This window comes from Heteronotia binoei, chromosome 7 (genome assembly GCF_032191835.1).
Source record: "Heteronotia binoei isolate CCM8104 ecotype False Entrance Well chromosome 7, APGP_CSIRO_Hbin_v1, whole genome shotgun sequence".
NCBI lineage: Eukaryota > Metazoa > Chordata > Lepidosauria > Squamata > Gekkonidae > Heteronotia > Heteronotia binoei.
In genome coordinates, this window is record NC_083229.1 from 86,443,746 (window position 1) to 86,470,791 (window position 27,046).

The following is a 27,046-nucleotide window of genomic DNA, read 5'->3' on the forward strand; positions in this document are numbered from 1 at the left end:
CTGGAGCTCATTAGCACAACTCATTTGCATATGCCACACACCCTTGACATCACCAGAAGATGTACTAAATTGTATCAGCTCAGCATCTACCTTAAAATGCTTCTTGAATTGTAATGGTCATAATAAAACCTTAGTCCCATCATACTTTTTAAATAACTTTTTCCTGTGTGGCCACAGTGGCATGATGAAGATTTCCATCTGTTTGCTTTATATGTTTTGGTTGTATTCCCATGTTTTGTGGGGGGAAGTATTAGAAAGGTTGTCAAATCTTAGAATTCAGCAAAATTCTCACAAAGGATTCGGAGCCCAGAAGCAAGTGTTTTGTTTTTTGGGAGGTTTTTTTTAGGGGGGGGGGGGCTAGAAAAGAAAGAGCACAATACAATATAGAGGTTCTGGAGCTCTGCTCCTGTGAGCTGCTGCCCAAAAGGAGGCCTGGCCAAGACATTTGCCCAGAGCCTCTCCTAGAGGCCATTGTATTTATTCTCACAATGGGCCTTATTCCTAGTATTAGTATAACTTTAAGATAATTCTGGAGTTAATTTTTTCAGGTTCTTCTCTGTACATCCACTTTCAGAATTACGATGGGTGGTTAATGGAGATAGTATTTTTGGTGGTGGTACCTGCTTTTGGAGCTCCTTCCTTATACATATGTGCCCTACATCTAGTCTTTCTATTCTTAGATGACAGATTTCTTTTCCTATGCTTGAATTGAATGTTTTATTGTCTTTTGTTTTTACTCTGGATTGAATTCAAAGGACCAGATCCAAAGTAAACTTTCCACCATTCATAGCTTTCTTGCTCCTCTCCCATTCTCTCTGAAGCCCATTCTCTCTGAAGCCCATTCTCTCTGAAGCTCCTTGAAATGCTACTCCTTGGGATAACCCCTGAGAAAGCTGCCAGTTTAATCTGGATCCAACCCCAAGTCTTCCCTGCAACAGAGGAAGCCTGACATCAGAGGAAACATGCCTCTGTCACTTGGTAGAAGAAAGAATCTTTGGAGCCAACTATTTTAAATATTTTTATGGTCAGCTTTATCTTTCTGTTATTTGTTAATTATACTCAGGTTGTTGATTTTAAGCATCTTTGTTTTTATTTAAGTTTTACAGTGGACGTTGTGTGCTTTTAGATTCATATTTGTATTGTTTTGAATATTCAGTTTAAAAGCTCCCCTGGGAGCATATTTAAGAGTTTGCAGGATAAATGTATTAATTATGCATAAAATTATTTTAAAGCATACTGTCATTTCAGACAAATGGGTAATATTCCTAATGTGCCAGAGTAGTATGTAGATTTTAGTTTAATGCTTGCTGTTTTCTCAAGCTTCAACCTAAAGACTTCTTTCTAGCCATATTCTCTTTTTCTGTATTACCAGTAAGCATTTCCAATAGTAAGATTTAAAGAAAGGTTTTAGTTTATGACTGTGATCCGTACGATCTGATAAATTTCATTAGCCAAGATGATCTCATTTATACAAATTTAAAACATATAACTCATAAAATGCTGTCGGGTTACCATTGACCCAGGTGCTTATAATGTGTTAATTTACATCAGAGACACAGTCCTATATGAAATGGGGCAGTAGGCAAGATTTAGCCATTTTTCATTACCACTTGGACTTTGATAAAGAGGAACAGAAAAGAGCTTTGTGACCTTTCAGTGCTTAAATTATTAAAGAGCAAATAGATTTGAGGTCTGGTTGCTCACAAATCTAATTTGTCTTTTAGAGTAAAGATGAAAAGACATTTCGGTTAGAAATTGCTCTAGTCAACTTGTACTTCCTTTAACATATCGAGGATGAATACAGGCATTTAGAATGCACTGTAATGGAGTGCTGTGTATAGCATAATCAGTATGAACTGATCAGAGCAAAAGTAGACTAGAACAGTGATTTTATTTCTAAAATATAGGCATCCATTTATAATGACTGTATGAAAATATGCAGAAAAATGTAGGGAAACAAGTGCAAGGTGAAAAAAAAATCACCTTGCACCTCTTTTTCTGCATTTTTTCTGCCTACTGGTTTGGCCATTCTTGTTTTCATCACTGTATGAAAGTAGAAAAATGATTAAAATTACCCTTCTGTCAGTTTGTGAAAATAACACATATTCTTCTGCTTGTTGCTTTCATTTTTAGAAATTGTACATAATGGGCTTGAATCCACCAGAGTTTTTCATGGATAGAACAATTTCTGCCCATAGGGCAGGACTTTTCACCTTCCCTCTTCCAATGCAGCCAACAATGCTTCCCAAAATGCTTTTCCATGAGGATAGAACTCATTCCATCTGAGAAAATATTCTGGTCAATCCAGCTTTGGATTTTACCTAGAAACATTAGCAATAGGGAATTTATAGTATAGAGATAAAGACTCTTTCCTGGGAGTAAGCCCCATTCAATAGACATGAATAGGATTCTGAGTGGACCTGTGTAGGATGACACTGATCTTCTTCGTGGTCTCTGTGTTTCACACTCATGGGATAGAGCGCCTGCACCGATCCCCGAATCAGTACCTAAAAAGCCCGGGATTTTTTCGCACTCAGCACCAACGGGCATGCGCAGGCGTCCCAGTGCGCATGCTCGCTGGCGCCAGCGCGAGGATCCCGCCAGTTCCTTCCTGACCGCTGCGCTGAGAGGATCTCCTTTCGTGTCCCCAGTCGGTATAGTAATTATAAGATTGCCTTTTCTTGTTGTATATAGCCCGTTTATTATTTTCTTAGTGTAGTTAGTTAGTTGTTACATAGTGTTAAAAAAATTGTTGGACTTTGCCCTTGGGGGCCCAGTTTTTCCCGTGTTTTTCCCCTCAGAGTTTTCCTGTGTGGGTTTTTCCTTGGCGTCTATGGAAAGGCTTTGTGGTTTTTTTAAGAGGTGCTGTTCCTATGGAAAGAAGATTGCCCCTCCTGACGGCCATTCCCTCTGTCTCCTGTGTTTGGGCGAGGGACATCGTGTTGACTCTTGCGCGCACTGTCTGAGTTTTTCCAAACAAACTCGCCAGAATTGAGCAGTGAGGCTCTCGGCCACATTGCTTGAGTCAGCACTTCGTCTTCAAAAGATGGCATCGGGCCCGTCGGTACTGATGGGAGAGGCCGTGGCCCTGACGGTCACATCGGCCGATACATCGCCAATCAGGACTGAGATGCCAGTTGAGCGCGGGCGTTCCACTAAATGACCATCTGAAGGTTCAGTGGGCACCCCAGCCAAGAAGCGTCGGGATGACTCGGGGACCCGATCATCTGCACCGAAGAAGGTGAAATCCAAGGATAAGCAGAAGAAGAGATCGCCCCGCACTCCTTCCCCTTCTCACGATGCTGCGGCATCGATGTCGACCACTCCACCGAGGAAGATCTTGGCGTCCCCACATCATAGCTCTTCAGTGTCGAGAGGCAGTGCTTCGCAGCAGTTGCATCTATCGGCATCGGAGCAAGAAACCGACCTTACTCAGCGTTCCCACTCTTCAGGGTCGAGGCGTCAGAGTGAGAGCGACTCTGTCTCGGAGGTGGAGGTGTTGGTACCGATGGAACCGTCGGCACCGCTGGATCAGGCTAGGGGTCGGGGAGAGCTGGAACCAACTGCCATAGTTTGCCGCTTCCACCGTGGGAGCAGCGCCAGTGGCCTCCCTACGCCTATCCATACCTGCCGTACCAATGGTACCCCCCGCGTGAGTTTGCAGATTGGGACCAGCAATCCGAGGCATCCCATTTGTTGAGACTTTCTCAGCACTCTAGGTGGCGTCCCTCAGCATCGATGTCTGTTCCACCCGTGGCGTGGTGGTGGAGGAAGTCCAACCTAGATCGTCGGTGTCGATCTGGTCACCTGGAAGAGAGTCAACGCTGGTGCTCTCGGAACATTCCTTGAGGAGAGAGTCTTCATCGTCAGACTCCGAGGTCGGTACCGACGATCCGGACAGGGCTTTGGAACCTTCGCCAGTGGCTCATACTGCTGAGGATCTTACCATTTCACCATCGGAGGATCTAAAGTTGTATGGGGACCTGGTGAAGAGGATGGCACTCTCCCTCTCTCTACCGGTGACACAACCACAACCCATTGTAGACGATACCATATTCGACATCATGCAGCGGGATACGTCTACAGCGGTTGCCCTGCCTATAACAAAGGTCATCTTACAGGCGGTGAAGGAACCCTGGGCGAAGCCTGCTTCTACACCTGTGTCATCGAGAATATTGGACGACATGTACCGCATCCAAGAGACTGGTGCTGAATTCTTTTTCACGCACCCGAAGCCCAATTCAGTGGTCATATCCTCCTCGTCAAAGGCCCGCAAGACTCACTGCTCCCCACCAGATAAGGAGGGAAAGAAGCTGGACAACATTGGGAGGAAATTTTATTCGGCTGGAGTGCTGGGAGTAAAGGTATCTAACTATGCTAAGTGCATGGCTAGATACCAGTATGGGAACAACTTACCCCCCTCCTGTCTTCCATGAGTGAGGAGAAGAGGTCTGCTGCAAAAAGCTGCAGAAGGAAGTCTTTGCTGTAGCCAAGCAACAACTGGCTGCAGCAAAGCATATGGTGGACTTCTCAGCGAAAACTATCACGTCTGCTGTCTGCCTCTGCCGCCACTCCTCGCTCAGATCAGTGGCCCTCCAGCAAGATACCAGGGCCTTCGTTGAAGATCTGCCCTTTGAGGGCGAAGGCCTCTTCAGCTCGACCAAAGACAATGCTCTTCAGGAAATGGATAAGAGCATAAAGACCTCCAGGAACCTGGGTGTCCCGGCATCTTCCAGAGCTGCTAAGCCAAAACACTGGCACAAGCCCTGGGCCAGAAACAATATCAAAAGTTTTCCCCGGAACAGCAATGGAGACCTCACTCTGCTCAACCTGAGAGTAGGTCCCCATACAGGGGGAACAACAGAAACCGATATGCTTCAGCACAGACCACTGGCAAGTCTAAGGGCGCTCGTCCCCAAAAGCAGGGCCTTTGACTTTCTAGTAGCACACGTCACCATCCCCACTTCTTCTTCTATCCGCCTGCGCCCATTCCTGCCGGCCTGGGAGTCCATCTCTACGGACAGGTGGGTGCTTTCCCTCATTGCAGAAGGCTACAAAATAGACTACGTTCAGATTCCGAACCACCACAATCACCAAAGCCCCTTCCCCACCTCTGCTGGCAGAGGTGAGCAACCTCCTACAGAAACAAGCCATAGAACAGGTTCCGGTGGAGGCCAGAATGGGAGGCTTCTACTCTCATTATTTCCTGGTTCCCAAACAGTATGGGGGTCTGAGACCAATCATGGACTTTCGGAATCTGAACAAGTTTATTCTGTACCAGAAGTTCAGAATGTCCACTCTGCAAACAATTCTGCCCCTCATCAACCAAGGGGACTGGATGGCAACGCTGGACCTCAAGGATGCATACTTCCACATCAGCATTCATCCTGCATTCATACGTTTCCTTCGGTTTGCAGTAGGTTCTCAACACTTCCAGTTCAAGGCTCTTCCATTTGGCCTGTCCATTGCACCTCGGGTGTTTACAAAGATGATGTTGTGGCTGCTCACCTCCGGCTTCAAGGATAGTTGTCTTTCCATACATCGACGATTGGCTTCTTGTGGCGGAATCGAAGGAAAGTTTGTCAGATCATATTGCCATCACTCTTCGTCTTCTTCACACCTTGGGGCTGCAGGTCAACCTGGAGAAATCACATCTTACTCCATCACGGACAGTGCAGTTCATAGAGGCTTTGCTGGATACGAACCTTCATCGTGCTTTTCTGCCTCAGCAGAGAGCGATGGACATTCTCAATCTTGTGTAACTCTTGCAGAGTCGAAAGTGGGGCACAGCGCAACAGCTGCAGTGGATGCTGGGGCTGATGGCGGCGACTACAAGCGCGCTACTCTTTGTGAAGCTGAGGATGAGAGGCCTACAGCTTTGGTTTCTTTGTCGGTTTCGACCACTAAGAGACTCACCTCGGAAGAGGTTTGTAATTCCACCTGTGACACTACGAACACTGCGGTGGTGGAAATCAAAGGACAATATCTGTCAGGGAGCTCCCTTCCACCTACCTGCAACGATAGTGACGATTACAACAGATGCATCTTTGTGGGGTTGGGGGGCTCACATGGAGTCTCTGTGTGTGGGTGGCCGTTGGCATTCTCAATTGACTCGCTGTCATATAAATTATCTGGAACTGCTGGTGGTTCACTTTGCTCTTCGGTCCTTCCGTCCCATGGTGGTGGGGAAGGTTGTTGCTCTGCTAACAGACAATACTACTGCCCTGTGTTACATCAACAGGCAGGGAGGAACAGTATCTCAATGGCTCTGTGCCCTAGCACTGGAACTGTGGCCGGAGTGCCTGGAGCAAGACATCTTTGTGAAGGCTGCGCACCTCCCAGGGGTGCTCAATGTACAAGCAGACTCGCTCAGCAGGGGTACAGCTTCCCTGCACGAGTGGGAGATACAGTGGTGCTTCCTTCAACCCGTGTTTCAGCTCTGGGGGTACCCTCAGGTGAATGTGTTTGCCACAACCAGAAACAGAAGTGTCCTCTGTTTTGCTCCAGGGGAGGCTTGGATCCAGAGTTGTTGGGAGATGGTCTGCTGTTCCTGTTCCTGCTGTTCCCACCTCTGCCACTACTGACAAGGGTGGTCAACAAGATCGCAAGAGACCATGCTGCATCCTGGTGACTTCATGGTGGCCTCGGCAGAACTGGTTCCTGATCTTGTTCCAACTGTCAAGGGGGGACTTCTACCAGTTTCCGGCAGAACCGGACCTTCTGTCAGCTCAGAACGGTCATGTATTCCATCACAACGTGCCCCACCTGAATCTGACAGCGTGGTTCATCGACCCTGTGAGTTCTCCAGCAGAGTCCAACATGTTTTCCTGAATAGCAGGAAGCTGTCTTCCTATGATAGGAAGTGGCGGAAGTTTCTTCAGTTTTTAGTTGATCCTACAGTTTCACCCCAGAGGGTGGGGCTGCCGGTTATTTTTGAGTTTTTGTTATCTCTGGTGGATGCTGGCCTTGTTTTTTCCTCCATAAAATTCTGCATTGCATGAACCAGTGGAGGGGCATTCAGTTTTTGCACACTCTCATTCTAAGAGATTTTTGAAGGGTTTGCTTAGGCTTCATCCTCCATCGAGATCACCCCCACAGTTGTGGGATTTGACTCTAGTTTTGGACAGGCTGACTCGGCGTCCTTTTGAGCCAATGGTCACATGCTCGTTACAGCTTCTATCTTGGAAGACTGCTTTTTTGGTAGCCATCACATCAGCACGCCATGCAGGGGAGCTCACGGCTATGCGTTGTGACTACCCATATCTAGTTTTTCAGGAGTCTGGAGTATCTTTAGCTCCTGATATTTCTTTTCTCCCCAAGGTGGTTTCTCAGTTTCACCTTAACTTAGAAGTTTGGTTGCCCACGTTTTATCCTACACCTTCCTCGGATGAGGAACGTAGGCTGCATGCTCTAGATGTTAAGCGTGCCTTATTGTTTTATTTGAGTCACTCCAAGAATTTTCATAAGGACCAGCATCTTTTTGTTTCTTATGCTGCTCCTAAGTTAGGTTCCAGAATCTCGTCTCAGTGACTTTCAAAATGGCTCACTGAGACTATTAAACTGTGTTATTTGTTGGCAAAGAAGCCGTTACCTGGGCCTATTCACGGACACTCTACAAGAGCGATGGCGATGTTGGTGGCGTTCCTGAAAGGCGTTTCCCTGACGGACGTTTGTAAGGCTGCCACCTGGTCCGCATGACTTTATGAAGCACTATGCGCTGGATGTGCATGCTCAGCAGAGGACTCGTCTGGGAGCTGCGGTGCTGCAAGCTGTTTCTTCTGGTTGACTGTCTTCCCGCCTCCAGGTATGTCTTGCTTGCTAATTTCCCATGAGTGTGAAGCACAGAGACCACGAAGAAGATAGACAGGTTGCTTACCTGTAACTGTAGATCTTCGAGTGGTCATCTGTGCATTCACACTACCTGCCCTCCTTCCCCACTGCTGACAGTCTCCCTCCAGTAGGGGCTTCCAGCGGTTAGGAAGGAACTGGCAGGATCCTTACGCTGGTGCCGGCAAGCATGCGCACTGGGACGCCTGCGCATGCCCAGTGGTGCCAAGCGCGAAAAAATCCCGGGCTTTTTAGGTCCTGATTCGGGGATCGGTGCAGGCACTCTATCCCATGAGTGTGAATTCACAGATGACCACTCGAAGATCTACAGTTACAGGTAAGCAACCTGTCTTTATTAAAGTAAGAATGTACTAGGAGTTTGAAGGTAAAAGTATTCCCCTGTGCAAGCACCAGTCGTTTCTGACTCTGGGGTGATGTTGCATCATGACGTTTTCACAGCAGACTTTTTACAGGGTGACTTGCCATTGCCTTCCCCAGTCATCTACACTTTACCCCCAGCAAGCTGGGTACTCATTTTGCCAACCTCAGAAGGATGGAAGGCTGAGTCATCCTTGAGCTGGCTACATGAACCCAGCTTCTTCCAGGATTGAACTCAGCTCATGAGTAAGGGTGTAAATGAAAAAATTTTTGGAAAAATTTGGATTTGGGGGTATTTGGGGCTAAAAAATTCAGGAGGCCATATATCTCCTAATATCAGGTAGCCTAAGTAGCCAAATCTGATTCGGGAGATATCCAACTATTCCCGAATATGTGGCCCCATTATACCCTATGGGCCATTGAAATCAATGCAAAATAGGGTATAATGAAAGGTGGCTGGAGGGAAGGGGTCTTGGGGTAGGGACTCCAAAATTGCAGGGAGGCTCTACAGAACCCCCAAGTACCCTCCCCTCTACAGAACCCCCAAGTACCAAAAAGATTGGACCAGGGGGTCCTATTTTAGTGGCACCCAAAGAGGGTGCCCCAATCTCTCCATTATACCCTGTGGGCCATTGAAGTCAATGGCAAAATAGGGTATAATGAAAGACATCTGGAGGAAAGGAGGTTTGAAGTAGAGGCTCCAAATATGCAGGGAAGCTGCAGGGTCCTTTCTCCTACAGAAATCCCAAGTCCCAAAAAGATTAGACCAGGGATCCAATTCTGTAGGCACCCAAAGAGGGCGCCCCCATCTCTCCATTATTCCCTATGGGCCATTGAAGTCAATGGCAAAATAGGGTATAATGAAAGGCAGCTGGAGGGGAGGAGGCTTGAGGTAGAGGCTCCAAATTTGCAGGGCAGCTGCAAGGGTCTCTCCCTTACATAATCCTCAAGTTTCAAAAAAGATTGGACTGGGGTTACCATTCTAGGGGCACCCAAAAATCAGTCTGTTTTCCCACTGTAATAACAGTGGGAAAACTTATTCTGGGGAGCAGAGAGTTTGAGGGAAGGCCCCCAGATTTGCAGGGCAGCTGCAGGGGCCTCTCCCCCACAGGCAGTGCCATGTCCCCAAGCAGAACCAGTGCCACCATTGTGCCACTATTGGCACAAAGAGTACATTAGATCAAACTAGAGAATCTCTCTCATTCAAAAATTGGGATGGAGGCTCTCTGCAAGGACCGCTGTACAGAATCAGTGCATTGAACGTACTACTGCCATGCAGCAGAGATGGGGCATGGACTTCCTGCATGTCAGGCATCTGCCCACTGAACCACAGCCCCACAGAAGAAATACCTGTGTGGAATCCCTCAACATTCCATTTGTTGTCACTGAAATGGGGCACTTGGGTTTTAAAAGGAGCTGATGAAAAATCAAGGGGAACCTAGACTGACATGCCAAGCAGCATGCAAATATGACCTCTGCTCTTCTTTTAAAAGCAAGTATCTTGGGAACCTGTCATTGCACCATACTTATCCTACATCTTGGTTCTGACATGGCACATTCCCAAAGAGAGAGGCATTCTTTTTCTATCACAACAAAGCTGAGAGACCAGTCATCATAAAAAAAACAGTCAACACAGTGGAACCCCCAGGATATAACAGAGATATCGGCTTCCTATCTCAGTAGACATAATAATTAATAACTAAGTTGTTTAGTTCTCAGCTTTTCACAGAAAACAGATTATGTTGATCTTAAAGGTGCCACTGCAGTCAAACAGTTCTCAGGCATGTTATTAACCCCATCAGTATCTGTTCTGAATCTAAAATACCACGCTGTCATTTTGGCATCTAGATTCTAATGGTGCTTCCTAGCAACAAATTCCCTCCCATATGAAATATGAGGGGACACCCTTTTCATTTAATCTAACAGAACTCTGGTGTTGCTTATACCACCTAGCATTGTCCTTTGCTTGTCTTGAGGTGCCACTGGCACACTTCTAAATGCCATTCTTTCATATTTAGGTGTTCAGGTTTGTAGTTTTCTGCTGCTGTATTCTTACCTTGCTCTATTTTTAGTTATACTCTGTGAACACCCAGGTCTTATTATGCATCTTGACGGGTTCTTCCTGATCGTCAACCAACCCAGCAACAATGCCCCCCCCAAAAGGCCAAAATCAACTGAACCCGAACCTGATTTCAAACTACAACAAAGATAGAGTCATCAGGCAACCAGAGGAAGCAAGCCACAAAGAGTAACACAAGACTGTATCAGTAACGCCAGCTGCAAGGCCCACCCAGGAAAAAAGGGCAAAAACACAAGTCTGTATAAGACAAAACAACACAGAGAAACACAGCAACCCACTGACACCCACCACCAATCCCCTCCCCAGCAACCAGAATGGGGAAACAAGGAACTTAAAAAAAAAAATCCTAAGTTCACAACAAATCACACTGTGCAGCAAAAAAAACATGCAAAAAAGCAACAACAGTATCCAGGAGAACCAAACCACAAGACAAAACTTCACAACAGCAGCTGCCCATCTACCCCCAAGCAACAAAGGAAACACCAGTAAACTCTTTAAAAACATCTGTCAATGTCCACAAAACAGTAACAATAATTAAATCTGCAAACAACCACTAACACAACTTGTGATCAGAAATTTAACCAAACAATTAACAACAGTGAACAAAAAACCCTGCCCCCCATCCAGCAACAAAATAATAACAGCAATAATACAGTAATATCTTGAATGAAAGTACTGAAATATTTCTACAACAATCGTTTAAACCCTGCCCCAAAATGTAACTTCTAAACCCTTGACCAACCCTCTACCCCACCCCAAAAGAAAACCCTAACCCACCCCAAGCAGCCACTCACCCTAAACAGGGACACTTTATAAATAGAGACCAGCTGCTCTTTTAAAACCAACAGAGTCTGAATTCTGGGGGAAATTAAGAGCTGAGAAAATTATTATGTCCACTGAGATAGGAAGCTGATATCTCTATGAAGTCCTAGGGTGTTCCTGGGTCTTGAGTATTTTTGCAGTGACTGGTCTCTCAATTCTGTTATCATAGATAGGAATGCTTCTTTCTTCAGGTGTGTGCCATGCCAGAACCAAGAACTAAAATAAGCACAGTGCAGTGACAGGTTTCCAAGTTACTTGATTTTAAAAGACTGGAGGTGATATCCATGCAACTTATTACCACAGAAGTTAAGGTTCCCCTTGAGCAGCCTTGACTTTTCAGAAGTTTCTTTTAAAACCCAAGTGTCCTGTCCTAGTTTCCAAAATTTTCTTTCTTACAGTGTAGTGTTACAGAATTCCTCAAAGGTATTTCTTATGTAGGGCTATGGTTCAGTATGCAACTCCTTTGTATGTGGAAAGTCAATGCCCCATCTCTGCTGATTGGCACTTGTGCATTCAATGCACTGGTTCTGTGCTGCAGACCTTACAGAAAGCTCCCATCCCAATGTTTAAATCTGAGAGATTATCTAATTTGAACTAAGATTCTGTGCATTGCATTACCATTGCCACAGTAGCACTTGTTCTGCTGGGCAACTATGTTCCTTGCAAGCTAGCACCCTCAGCACAGTTGAGTTGACTGCAGAGATTCTCTAGGAGAATCTTGACTACTGCCTGGGGTAGGTTTTCCCATTATAGATGGTGCCCCTAAATTGAACCTCCTAGTCCAATCCTTTTGGAAATTTGGGGCTCTGAGTGAAAGGCACTGGAAGCAGCCCTGCAAATTTTGTGCCTCTCACTCAAACCCTCTCTCCCATTGTAATTACAGTGGGCAAAGTGAATGATTGCTTTTTTCCCATCATAGGAGAAAAGGACCCTATTTGGCTGCCCCTAGAATTGGACCCCCGGTCCAATCTTTTTGAAACATGGGGGTTCTGTGGAGGAAAGGCTCATTAGGCAGCCCTACTAATTTGGAGCCTCTACCTCAAACCTCCTGCCCCCCAGCCACACTTCATTATACCCTATTTTGCCATTGACTTCAATGGCACATACGGTATAATGGGGCCGAATTCGCGGCTGCAGTATATGGCTCCCAAATTAGATCAGAGAATCTGATTTGGATTGGCTCTATACGGCTTTAATACAGCTGAATCAGCTGTTTTTCGGGGGGTATTCGGTTCCACCGAACCGAATGCACACCCCAAGTCGTGAGCAGAGCTTGGACGGCAGTACTGCAGTTTACCACTCTGCGCCATGAGGCTCAGCCTATATTGGAATGGAGAACAGATGGTAATTATGGCAACATGAAATTAATTGATTTTGGGGTAAATGGTGAAAATTGTAACAGGCAAAAATTAAACAAAGTTAGAGTCCAGTTTAAGATCAACAGTTTTATTCAAGGTATGAACCTTTATTGTACCTGCACACTAATTCAGGTACACTGAAATAGAAGTTAATAGTTATACAGAGAAGAGAGATGCCCCTGCATCTGTCTATATAATAATAATAATATTTAATTTATATCCTGTCCTCCCCACCGAAGCAGGCTCACAAAATAGATTTTTTACGTTACAGTGTTCCCTCTAAGCTGCAGAGTCTTCTGAGCAAAAATTCTATTTTGTGAGCTACTTCCATTCCAATGTACCTCCTGTTAACTCTTTTTTATTTGTATACTAATTTACTCCTATTTACAGTTCTTACCATCCGCTTTAATCCAGTCTCAGCTAACAAGAGTATGTTAAGAAGGGTTTGTTAACTCTTTAACCATTTTAATCCAATCTCAGCTATAATTGTGCAGTTATTATGCATCTTTGACTCTAACTAGCCATTCCTGGCAGCTAACCTTCACCTAACTTCTTTCTACTTATATGTAATGGTTGAGGATGACTTGTTTCACTGTACCCCAAAAGACATTGAGAAGATGGATAAAAATTATAAAGGATTGTGTTGGAAGGATAAAGAGATAGACAGTATCTTTTACCATATATGGTGGTCTTCGAATATTGTCAATATTCAAAGGAAATACATACTGAAATCCAAAAATATTTGAAGATTAAATTTGCTATGACACCAGAGATAATGCTATTAGGAATCCTACCAGTGAATATGGAAAGAATGATGCACAAACTGTTCAGAAACATGTTACCTGCAGCAAGAGTAGTATTTGCAGCTAACTAGAAAGACAAGGGTTGTGCAACTCTTGAGAATTGGCTAGAGAAGATGCAAGAATATGCAATTATGGCAAAACTGACAAACTATATCAAAGACCAAAAGATAAATTTGGAAATAACTGGCAAGTTTTCTGTCTATTATAATCATTCTTTGTAGCTACACATTTGAATGGTTTAATGTATGATAATATTATACGACAATTTCAATAAGAAATAACAAGGGTATTATTTGTGTGTGATTTCTATTATAACAAATTGTGTGAAAATTCTATAAAATGTTTATTAGGTTCATGTTATTTCATACAATAAGAGATAAAATAGGATATAAAAGAAAATATATTATGAGGAAAAGGTAGACTATTTTGAGTAAGCCATATTGATTCTTTAAGTGATTGTGTCATATATATCTTTAAGCTATGATGTCATATATAATTACATTATTATGTTATGGCATTACGTTACAGTGTTCCCTCTAAGCTGCAGAGGCTTCTGAGCAAAAATTCTATTTTGTGAGCTACTGGCATTAAAGTTGTGAGCTGCTGCATAAATTATTGTGCTCTGGGGTCATCCTTCCTGAGCTAAGACAATGATGTGTGATCTGGAGGCTAAAAATCTATGCGCTAGCTCACACTAACTCAGCTTAAGGGAACACTGGTTACAATGTCATATTTTTTTCTTTTTTTGATGTATGCAAATATATTTTGACTAAGGAATGTCCTTAATATTTGTAAAATTGCCCTTTACATTGTGCATTTAGTCCTTACATTTCTTACACATTTTCCCCCATTCCCCTTTTTTCCATTCTGTATCCCTTTAAAAATTCAAAATAAAAATTTAGTAGTATAAAAAAAATTAATAGGTGCCACTGGACTCAAACTTTGTTCTGCTGCTTCAGACCAACATGGTTACCCACCTAAAATTATTGAAATCAGTTACTTAAAAACTTTTAAAATTGGCATCCAAGTGGAATTGAAGTTGCCAGTTAACAGAGTTTTTATCCAATCCGTTGAGTTGGCCAGTTCCCACCCAAATTACGTGGCCAGCTTCCACATGAAACAGCCAGTTTGCAGATGAGTGAGCTGGGCAGCTCCAACCTAAGTTACTTGACTAGCGCACAGTTGAGTGACTAATAACGACCATCCAAGTCATTTGCATGATATGTAAGTTAATCAAGCTTTCTGCTTCAATGGGTACTAGTTAACAAAGCTTCTGATAGATTTAGAAAGAAAAAGGGACATGTGCTTCAATTATCAGTTTGAATGTTAATATTTTGTTTTATACTTTTATCAAGCATTATAGGTTTTGCTTTAAATACTATATTACATTATTTCAAAACAAGTTTTGATCAGGTACCTGAACGTAACCCAGATTTTTTTTTCATTCCATCTTCCTTCACCTCTCCTCTCTCTGTTTTCTTTTTAGTGTCTACCAAATAGTTGTTGAAGAAGAGCGTCCCCGTAGAACAAAAAAAACAACTGAAATCCTGAAATGCTATCCAGTACCAATTCACTTCCAGAATGCTTCAGTCTTGAACTCTCAGTATTATTTCGCAGCAGAGTTTCCAGCCAACAGTATTCAAATTGCTCAACCTTTTACAATTGGTGATAACAAGACATACAGTGGCTTTTGGAATACACCTCTGCTCCCTCATAAAAGCTACAGTATTTATTTTCAAGCTGCTTCCAGAGCCAATGGGGTAAGTCTTAGGACTCTGGTAGCTTAAAGCAGTATCCATATGTAAGAAGACCACAGTACTGTAATTTTGGTGCCAAAAAGGACAATAGAAATTACATAATTCTGTCAACTGGTGGAGGTGGGGGAAACCTGGTAAACATTCCTTGTATATTTTCAGCCATTCTACCTTCTTTTTGTTTTCTCTGCTTTCTAACAATAGTTTTTAATTTTATAGTATAAGTCTCCCTCAAATATATTACAATTAGTACTTGCTTCCTTAAATCCATGTTTATTCTTGATTGCCTGATTTAGACATGGACTTTGGTTTTTTGTCTCTCCAACAGAATAAGAGAAATAAGTTGCTTGAACCCAATTGAAAAGTTCATAAAAGGCCCTCCTTTAGTTGATCACATTTCATCTAGCTGATTCTTTCTAGAATTGTTTTCCATTTCCTAGACATACCTAGCCAGAGTCCTTCAACTCCTAGCATAGTATTGCTGTCTCCCTTGACAGCATGGAAATGTTTTCTGCCAAACAGCATAACGGCGGCTTCTTTTACAGCACACTGACAGTGCAGAAATGTGAAGCATCATTGATTTTTGTTTGCTTTCCTAGCATGTTGCTTAGAACTGTGTAGCCAACTGAAAAAACTGGCGGGCAGATATGGCAAGGTCACTGTATTGTCAAAGACGAAAAATTGTGAATGTATTGTGTTTAATAACAGCTCATTCATCTTCTAGGTTAATGTTAAGTGAAGTATTGATGTTATGGGCATATATTTTCCTTCGGTTGTCCATAGCAGGGCAATTTTATTGAGGCAATACATGTGGAAAATTAAGGATGAGATCAAACACTTAAAGTAGATCTTTTTCTTTAAAATGTTGCCAGATTGTAAATGGAAACAGTGTATGTATTACTTTATTTCTTGGTGCAAACTCACAAATAACATGTCCTTTCTTTGTCTGAAACAGGAAACAAAAATTGACTGCGTCAGAGTGGCCACAAAAGGTATGTTTTAATTGTGTCTTGCTTCCTGGACTTAAATATATTGACCTTTATACCAGAATGTGTACATTGCTAAATAGACATAAAATCCTCCTAAATAATAACTTTATTCTTAATGTTTTAGCTTTCTGCACACACTTCTTTTCCTGATTGTTTTTTCATGATCTTGTATTAAATATTTTAGCAAATTCAAAATACAGCATTATTAATTTTTAAAAATTATGTAGCAGAACAGCCCATCTTCTATACAAAAATTATGAAAGGCAATTTTCTAAAGTGACCATATTTTAATTCTTTTTAAAAGAATAATGTAATAGGGTTTTCAAATGGATGATTCAGACACTATTGATACTCCTGGAATGGGTTCAAAGAGCAACAGCTGTCATCTTTGCTTCCTGTTGATCACTCTAGATTGAGATGAAGTTGCTTTAGATTTCCTTTCTGAGACAGATTCTTAGAGACCTGATTGACCACCATTTGTGGGCTTGTGACCATAAATCTGGACTAGTGTAATACATTCTGTGTGATGATTGTTCAGAAACTTCACTTAGTGTATATAAACTGGGTACTAGGAACACATTATACCAGTGCTCCAGCGGCTTCCTGTAGTCTTCCAGATGTGATTGAAAATGGATTTTATAGAATAACATAACAATGTAGGGCTTTACACAAGGTTTGTTTTGTACTGCCAAAGCACTTTAAGCAGCTCCCCTTCTTGTTCCATTATAGTCTCATACTTTACTTAATAGTCTTAAGTACACCATCTGCAGATCAAACATGGACAACCAGGGTCCATTCCATAGAAAGACATATATGGTAGTTATTTCTTAACAAACCAAATAAATGTTTTTATGTTGATTTACTTGCCTGATTTGCCATGCTTATGGACATGTCAATTTCATTTTTTAAAGTGAGGTTCATTGTAATTTTTTAAAGCACTGTGTTCATGGTGGGTGAGCCTGTGAGAATGGAGAGCCCTTGGGTGCCACAGCAGGCCTGGCAGCAAAGGCCTGAAGCCATCTAGGATCGCTGGTATTAATACTGGTGGAGAGGTGGGAGTGCAGTGAACCAGTGCCAGAGGCCACACTGGGCTTGCAGCAACAGCTATGATAGTGGGGGGTGGATGATACTTGCAGTGAGTTGTGATACTTCTCCCTCTTAGCTTTAATTTAAATTTAATTTAAAGCAGGAGCCACAATGGGCAGGACATGAGTTAAGAGGGGAAAGGGATTTCCGTATAATTATTGCAGGTCCTCCAACTTGTGTGTATATCTAGCTCTCAAGTATAGGCAGATCTGCAGATATCTAAATCCACTGATTGGGCCCACACTGAGAGAAAGAAGATTTTTATGTAAACTTGGGGGAATCCCCAGATTTGCAAGAAAATCTAAAAACATAATGTTTTCTGTGCATGTACAGAGCACTAATCTGTCAGATTTCAGGGAGACGAAGCACCAGTGGAGCTGGGGGGGGGGCAAGGAGGATTCTTTCCTTCCCTCCCCCCAGCTCCCACACTACTTCTCCCTGCAGTCTGACCAATTAAAAGCCAGGAGAAGGTTCTAAAAGGACAGCTGAGCCAGCAGCTACAAAGATGAGAAGGAGCTTCCTCATCCACTCGCACCCCTCTCTTAGGGGGAAAGTGACAGAGAAGGGGGAGAAAAAGAGGCAGTAAGATTGTCAGGGAAGAGGGAGAAATAGAGGAGGGAAGATTGACACAGAAGGGAAATGGAGGAAAAAGACAGGGAGGTAAGATTATCAAGGAAGGGAAGGGGGAAAAGGGGGTGGAAGATTTTTTGAGAATGGGGGAAAGGAGCAAAGGCCGGAGGGATGGGATGTACCTTCCCCACAAGTTTCTTGCAGATCCCCACTTAGCCTTATCGTTGGATACTTAAATCCAGTGACTGGAACTGTGAATTGCAAGATAGATCTTTCTAGAAACATGTGTATGTGACTCCATATTAAAATGTGGATTGTTAGTTCCATGCTGGGCTCATTGGAGCCTTTTGGACTAAGCTTGGGAACAATAATAATAATAATACTTTTGGGAAGCAGGATCCAAATCCCGGACCAACCGCTATCCGCCTGCTGGTTCAAATGACCCAATGATATTCTAGTGTGGGGACTTTGGTGTGTATATAGTTGGCCCCATTGGCAGTTTGGCAGTCCTAGTTTAAGCCTTGCCATGCTGTAATCACAATAAAGGGCTTTGATATACCCAGCGGCGTCACTAGGGCGGGGCCAAGGGGGCCATCATCCCTCCCCCAGAGCATTCTCATTGGCCCCAGGCACTGACCCATGACCCCTCCCCCACAGGAAGGGGCTGGCCCTGGGACTAGAATGCTGCTGCTGTGTGTGGGCTGGCCGGGATTCTGAAACCGGGGCCGCGCTGCTGCCGGCTCAGCTAAAAGCATGTGGGTGAGTGGGGGAAACTTAAATGCTGCAAAACTGGTATCTTGGATTACGGGGGCTGGTCATGCGACCAGAGGGTGGATGAGGGAGGGGCCATGTGAAGTGGGCGGGGTTGTGTGCGGAGGGGGTGACGCAGCCCTCCAAAAGGGGCGATGCCCAATGGGGGGGTGACTTGAATCAGTTACACTCCAGGGTGCAACCCACCCTAGTGATGCCTCTGGACAGCCAAGGCTGTTCATGTATCAAACCTGCTATTTAACAGAAAAATGTGAAGTCTAAAAAAAATGACTTGGTTTTAAAACCCAAAATGATAAAAAAAATTAGTGCATGTAGGTTTTAAAAATGAATTCTTTCAATGGCTGCTGCTAAGCAACAACAGCATTCCAGGCTTGGTTTCAATGAGTGAAAGAAGGCAGGGCAGGGACCTTTCGCCTTTATAAGAAAAACTCACTTCAGCCAGGCCTGGATACCAGAGGCCTCAGCCAGATAAAAGTCCATAGAGTCCAGCCTCCAAAGGTGCCATTTTTTCCAAGGTGGATATATGAATGATTAGAGTTTACAGAATGTACAAACTCACAGTAAAATTTTCTGTAATAGCACTCAATGCAATCCATATATTAAAAATTACCCCCCAAATCAGAGTAATATATGCAAAAGACATAGCTACTCATAATCCAACTCTTGTGTGATGTGTAGCATAGGCATTAACTGTATAATGCCTATGCTACACAGTGCATTAATCCACAAGTTAGAGTGCATTCAATGAAAATTTACAATAAAATGTAGCCTTCATAATTTGCATATGGCAGAAGAATCAAGACAAGCAATTTGGAGGGTCACTTCTCCTCAAATGTACAGTTCACATTCATCTCACATGAGAAATCCTGGGTACAAGTCTCGTTCTGATAGCCTTCATCAGTGAACTGTGAAAAATATATATAATTATAAAGAATATGCCATATCACAGATATAAGATATGGTTTCTCTTACCCCACTGGATATACTAGCAAACGACCACCAAAACTATGCAGAATTCTGTGGTGTCAGTCCTACAATCAAAGGTACAGGATGACACGCAGTTCTAAGACCTTAGTCATTTATACATCAAGAAAAATATTCCTATTTTGCTGAGACTTACCATGGAAAAAAAGCAATTTATTTTGTCTCAGGCACCATCACAACTTCAACGCTTAACTAAAGCACTATTTCAAGCATGGTATGCATCAAAGCAGGTGGGACTATCCAGGTGGATTTAATAGACAGTAGGGTGTAACTCTTAAAATGTCCAATCACTTATATTCTTAATGCAAAATGGCAAAAGGTTTTGCAGTAAAAAATGTTGTTTTTCTTATAGAAAGGAATATTCTACTAATTGCCATCAAGGTTTCAAAGTTTGATTGAAGCACATTTTCAGCATGATATGGCCCCTAAATGGTGGGTCTATCCAGGTGGAATTAGTAGACAATAGCTTGTGAGTCTTCAAGTGACCATTCATTTGTCTTAATTCAACAGGGCACAGGATTTTACATTAAACATGCTTTTACTTAAAGAAAACAGGAATATAACACTAATTAATTTAGTCCTGTTTGTACTTGAATTTTAAGTGGACATTCATCTATATTACCAATTTTTAAAGTGACTATCCACTAATATTCAACAAGATTTTACAATAAAAAATATTTTAGCTTATAGAAAACAGGAGTACTCCACTGGCTGATTAGTATGTCATTCCTGGTCATAGGGAATTCACTTTGTGATCCACACTTTTTAAAAATGAACAGTTGAAGAAGAGTTTGGTCTAATTTATTCTAAATGATTTAATTTTGTAGTATCATACAACAATCTGTGTTTTAAATCTTTAAAAGGTAACTGCTAAAATATATTACATAGCTTACATGCTATAGTGGTATATGCCATAGTCGCTCAGTTTAAACCATCACAGTTGACAATATATTTCTTTTAAAAGCTGGAAAGTGAAGAACATAGATTTAAACTGGCATATTGAAAGCCAGTACTTGCTACTAATTCTGTGTATTAAAAAGAGGAGAGGCTTCAGTTAGCGATAAGGTATACCTCTTTGAATATGTCAGTGGTCAGAAATACTAGAATCCAGATTGCAGCTGGAAAGTGTTATCAAGTGTTGACCAACTAGTGACATTTAGAAATAATCAAAATCAGAAACAAATGAAGGCTGCTTGATAAATAAACCAGGGATATGCTCAGACAGGTGTAGCAAGGCAGATATATGATAGTGGATGTCAAGCAGCAGCTTGTTTGAAATAAAGTTGCTTAGATAAATGGGATATGGCAGACCTTACCTTTTGGGTAATCTTGAGAAGCTGATAAAAACTGTTATCCTATACCACCAGACTACATCTAAGAACTCTCTCTCATTCTAATAGTTGATTATTTAATTATTGATTGCAGTTTCCATTAAGCAGTCAGGTCTTGAGTTTCAAGTTTCTGATATGAACATTTCTCTGTCTTTTTTAACATGAGCGCTTGGCAATCTCGGTTAATAAAATAAACTATTATCCCCTGGGTTAAATTAAAATCTAAACAAACATGGAACCTTTGCCGCAGACAGTTCTCCAACAGAGGTTTGTTTACACAAGTGCCAGTGCCAGTTATCCTTGCTTTTTGGTTAGCAAGTAACTCCAAGTTGAAAGAGGTGTTTATTATGTAAGGCAACACATAGTCAATGATGTTAATTAAAATGAGTCAATGATTAGAATGTGTTCATTTTTAATGTGTAAATAATTTTTGCTTTAAAATTTCTGTTTACAGTTAGTAATTTCAGTGTCATTGCCTCACATCTGTCTCCCTATTAGGATTAGAGGCCTTTGAGGTCAGATACATTCTGCATGTAGTCAAACACTCTGAATGATCTGAAATGGCACACTCTTGTAAAAACTCTAGTTTAAAGTGCATTGTGACATATACAGTCTAAGCAATCTGACCTCAAAAATACATTGAGTAACTAACTACTAAAGTATGTAACATTTTACCACTCATACACACAAACACCAACAAGGTGCTCCTAGTACCTCTTGCCATTCTTTTGTTTTCTTCATATGTACAAATAGGGTAAAGATGAATGCATTTTGTGCACTCTCTATGAGCCTGTGTACGTGTTACAAAGACTCCCAGAGCCAATTTTGTGTCTTCTAGAGTCAAGGGCTGGACCCAGACTGGCATTTTACACCGGCACAGGGATGAGGGGACACGGGCAGACCAAAGCAGCTGCCTCCCATCCTGCTCCTGCACTCACCCTGTCTCAGTCACCCCTTCGCGACTGGGATGGGGTGAGTGCGGGAGCAGGATGCGAGGAAGCTCATCACTGAAGCATTATGAAGGAAGCATTTGGTCACATTGTTTTAGTCCACCCACGTCCTGTCTCTGTGCCGGTGTAAAATGTCGGTCTGGACCCAACCTTTTCTCGTCATGACTGCAGTACACAATAAGAACATGCTTCAGCCTTCCTCTCCATGCTGTTTTTTCTCTTTAAACTGCTCCATGGAATAGGGTTGCCACGTGGGGTCTGAAGATCTCCTGCTTTTAAAGCTGACCTCTCAACTGGCAGAGGTCAGCTCCCCTGGAGAAAATAGCTGCTTTCAAGGGTGCACTCTGTGGCATTGTACCATGCTGATGCCCATCCCCTCCCCAAACCTCACTGTCTCCTAGCTCCACCCCCAAAGTCTCCAGTTGTTTTCCAGAACAGACCTGGCAACCCTAATTATTGACTTCATTTGTGAATTCACATTACGTATATGGTTGCATGTACATTTTGTAGCAAAACTAATAACAACTCCATGAAGTGCTTTAAAGAGGAGAAAATAGCATGGAGGAAAGGCTGCAACTGCTTCTGCCTGTGCACCCTGACCACAAAGAGAAAAGGGCACATTTAACAATGGAAGACACAAAACCCCCATTAAACATCTGCTTGGAAGTCTTTATGTCAGCACTCAACAAACATGGACTTTGCAATATATAAACAGGCCCTTGTCACTGAAGCATTATGAAGCAGCCAGAAGAAGGAGCCTTTACTTTAGTTCATTGTAGTGATATCTTCTCCCCATGAATAGTATTCAAAGTAACACATCCTGACATGAATGACTGGCTAAATGAACTAATATAATTCAGCAGCCTCACGCAAGAGGGCTAAACTTTTTCTATTCTCTCCTTAGCCTGGAGATGTTAAGTGTTATTTAGAAAAACCTTTCTTGATCCTTTTTCAAAATAATATGATCATTAGGCCTGCTTGGCGTCCTCACTGTTACAGTCCCAGCACCTTCACAGCTTGCCAAATCCCAGGGTAGGATGAATAATAATCAGCACAGACTGATATTATTGAAAGCCTTCAAGTTACCGTACTTCTGGCTTTGGACCTCCTAGAAAGTACTAAAACAAGTATGAGTGAATCATGTTTTATGTTTTTGCATTTCTTCTATGACATTCAAACATGAATTTTTTTGCATCCCATCAGTGTATAATATAGGTGTTGTATCCTCTTGTCAGAAAAAATGGTATCTCTGCATGGTGAGAGTTTTATATGACAACCCGTAACCCCCACCCCCAACACACGCACACACAATCTTTCTTTTCATATCCCTAAATGGGAAAATAAATTGCAAATACCCCGCTGTCCTATATTGATATGTACAGTCCTAAGTGGGTTATGTGGTTGGATCAATATTTATTTCATTTGTATCTCATCCTTCCTGCAGAGCAGCAGGCTCAAGGCAGCTTACAGGATGCATACTTTTCAGTTCATGTGTTGTGGTTTTGCTAAAGCCACATAAGTTGGGGCATACTGATGTTATGAGTCAACACTCTTAGTTGGGCTATTGAGGCATTCTTGCTGTATCACCCTTTCCCCCGCCCCCATAGTCAGCAGATTTTGCTGCCTTTTCTGCCCACACTAAGAGGAATAGCATGTTGCATTATAAGCTAATTTATGTGTGAGAGTTAAATTAAAATTATTTCTCTTACCTATTGTGTGTAGTGAAACTTGTGCTGGTCAATGACCATATTAATAAAGACATGAGAGGAACAGCAGTACAACAGGGCAAGATCATTTCAAATGGAGGATTCCTCCATGGCTTTGATCTTTGTCTTGTTCCCCACTGCAGTACTCTTCCTGGTGCTTATCTTATTCTTTCTTTCCTTGGATTTCTTAGTCTGCTGCCATAGCCCTCCTAAATTTGGCACTAGTGAAATCATAACTCTGGTTACCCTTTTCCTTTTACAAGACTCTGATGCCACACAATTTATCATTATGTACTTTTATGTCTTTATACTGCTACTAGGAATTATTAAAAGTAGGTTGAAGGACTGGAAAGATCGAAGACCAGTGATGTAGAGGCATACAATCTTATAACATACTGTTTGTTTCTGTAAAGGATTGAATCAAATGTATACCACAGCTATGGAGCAGGTCGTTTTTGACCTCTGCTGCTTCACAACATCCAGGAGCTCTCAACTCGGTTAAGAGAAATGCTGCTGATTTACAGAACAGCAGAAGAATTTAGTGTTATTTTCTCTCCCAAATGGAAAAGAGATGAGGAAAAGCCATTTCTCGGAGTGGAAAACAAAATAAAACCCACTACTTCTGTTCCTCTTCTAGCCCTTTTCAGATATTATGTTGATGCCTATCAGGAGCCAGCAATCCCTGATATCTGAAAGTCTTTCTACCGCTCTTCGCTCACAGTAGGTGCAGTTATCATGTTTCTTAACAGGAGTGATATATGTATTTTGCGTGCATGGACAGCTTCAATATGCATAAACAAGAACCTTGGAAAAGCCAAAAGTTAGTTTTCACATGTGGAAGTTGTACGTGTATGCAAAATATGTGTGTCAGTCCTTCTCACACAACATGGTAACTATGTGTATTAGGAGAATCCGTCCATAGTTGCCAGACTCCCAGTATGCGGTACATATCACTCACATGGTATGTCCACAAGCTTTCCTATCTATATATCAAAAGAATGCTCTTGCAGTAACAGTTCTTTGGATCCTGGTTTAGTCAAAGCTTAAATTCCTTTATGTCTTTGTCTAACAAACAGGAACTTATTAAAGCAGCATCACATCATTATAAAAGCAGTTCAGACTTCAGTCAAGCCCCCAACTTGTCCTTTCTTATATGCAGTGATTTCCACAGCAAAATCCAGCATTATGTTATGCAGAGTAAGACCTATTGCTAAGTAGGGGGCCACAGGGCCTTGCCTCTGACAGCTTTTGGTGGGGGGGCTCACCCCTATCCCAAAGCCACTCTTTTCCCTCTCTCTCCTGCACAATTTAAATCATGCACGAGGGGTGGTGGGTGCTCCTGTGGCCCCTCCCATATGATTTAAATCACACAAGAGACACCCCTGAACTCTCCAGCTTCCTACTCTCACCCCACAGGTCCCTCCGCCACGGCGCCCCCTTCCCCCACAACCCCTAGCTATGGGGCTGCAACAGAGTGAACAAGAACAGCATACCAAAGAGTGTAAAGTTAATAAATTTCACAATGATATGCTGTTGTTAAAGTTTTACTTTTATTGTAAAAGTAATTATCTACCTTAAGTATGCAGTGATCAAATGCCAAGAGAGGGGAGGGACTCGGGGGGGGGGGAGGGAAATTCCCTGGGCCCAAGTCAACTGGAGGGTCCTGAAGACAGTGTCATATTGCATTCCAATTCTAATGCAATTCTGCACTGCAGCCACTAGGGACACAGGGAAGGCAAAGCACAGTAAATAGAAATTTCTGCTTTCTGCTTATGGAGCTTTTCTGCAAAGTTTACTGTGACGATGCAGAAACACTTGCATATTCTGCTGAACTCATCAACCAAACCAACACTGAAACAAGGCAAGACCAGCAAACACAGTTCATGGCTGCTACATTCATTGTCAAGCTACAATCGTCTAGCAAGGTTGATATTTCCAGCAGTCTGTTTCCCTCTTCCTTTCCCTTCATAGCTCCATAGTTTTGTATGCTCAACCAAATCTTCCTTGCTAATGTGTAGTAAAACAACCTTTCCTCTATTCCTCTTCCTCTTTTCCACAATTTTTTGCATTTTGCTCTCTTCCTTTCATAATATGCCTTCATTTCTTTTGCCCCCTTTCTAATGCCCCTCTTATCTCTCAGTTTTGGTCTCAATCCTCTTCCCTATCCTGGTTGACAACTTAGAAGTATTTAATAGTAGTATATAGCAGCAAACCTTTGTTAATATTATGAACAGAACTGGGGAGGGGAATTAATAGTAGTAAGGATGCTTCTACCCCTCCCTGTTTACATGCAGGGTGATTGAATGTTAATCTGATTTAGTGGTTACATATGTGGAACAGAAGTTAGAATTCCTCCTCCAATGCCACATTAATTAGATTTAATAACATTTTAAGCACTGTTCCAGCAGTGGGTGGTAGTGGTTCTAGTGATGGGACATCTCATATCCCTTTATAAATGCCATTTGGGTACTGTAGAAACTGTTACATGTTGACACAGTCTTTTTTTTACAAAATATGTCAGCAAAATCAATCCCAATTATCCCAGTATTTCTAACCCAGCACCACAACAGAATAAATTTGCCCCTAACTAAAGGTACAAGGGTAAACTTAAATAGATTTCTTACTGATTTATTTACTAAAGATTTATTGTGATACAATGCTTCTACAGCCCTACTTCATGAAAGTAAAAGTGTGTCCTATATTGATACACGTATACATGTATGTACAAATATGAAATTACAAAATTAGACTCATAGTTTGAATCAGTCATATGGAGGGCAGGTGGAATATTTGTCTGGGGGACGTTGATGGCTATTGACTGCCCTGTCAAATGTGATCAAGAATATGCTGTATCACAATACTCTAGGGCAGAGGTGTCAAATTAATTTGTTATGAGGACCAAATATGACATAAATGGAACTTTGTGGGGCTGGGCCACCAGGGAAAAACATGAAATGGCTGGCCATTATGAACTTTACAAGCCTGTACAACCTCTTTGAAACAAATACCTGCCTTCCCTTCCAGCCATGGGTTTGGCAATGAGTTCACTGATGAAGACGCAAAGAGGTGGGGTGTTTGAAATCAGCTGGAAAGAACAGGCACCAACATGCTCAGTACCACCAGCCAGCAGCAGCCAGCAGTAAGAGGCAAAGAGAGGCACTTTCCAGAGCACACAGAAGAGGGGTAACTAGGCGGTCAGGCAGCCAGCCTCCAACTGATGCTGAAAGAGAGCGGGGGGGGGGGGAATGCACCTGAGTCTTCCTCAGAAACGTTTCCCAATAAGCCGGTTAATTTAAGACACAGGAGGAGGGCAGCAGGGCTGAGATTAAAAGACATGTGCCTAGCAAGGCGGGAAAGAGACTTCCCTTCCTCTTGCCTGCTCCCCCCTCCTCCACACATGAAAAGAGCCATGTGGCTCCGAACCTACTCACTCACTACAACCCAAGCAGCTTTCTTGGCCCTACAGTGACTGGAGTAGCTGATTTTTATATTCTACTTGCTCTCAACAATGAAGGCACATTTGATTTAAAAAAAAAAAAATCTGTTCTTTGCTGTGTTAAATTTTCAAGATACTGTATGAGCCATTTTAAGCTAAGCAACAAATGAAGCAGGATAAAACTATCGAAAAGTAAAGTGT

At 42.4% G+C, this 27,046-nt stretch overlaps 1 protein-coding gene across 18 annotated transcripts in view; it reads left to right on the plus strand.

The window, feature by feature from the left end:
* PTPRM (protein tyrosine phosphatase receptor type M) overlaps nt 1–27,046 on the plus strand; it is a 792,664-nt gene that overhangs the window by 473,750 nt on the left and 291,868 nt on the right. For all 18 annotated transcript variants that reach the window (XM_060243981.1, XM_060243978.1, XM_060243979.1 and 15 more), the window contains exons 12-13: nt 14,755–15,028; nt 15,978–16,014. In XM_060243981.1, coding sequence (XP_060099964.1) covers nt 14,755–15,028; nt 15,978–16,014 — 311 coding nt within the window. The remainder of the gene's footprint in view (nt 1–14,754; nt 15,029–15,977; nt 16,015–27,046) is intronic.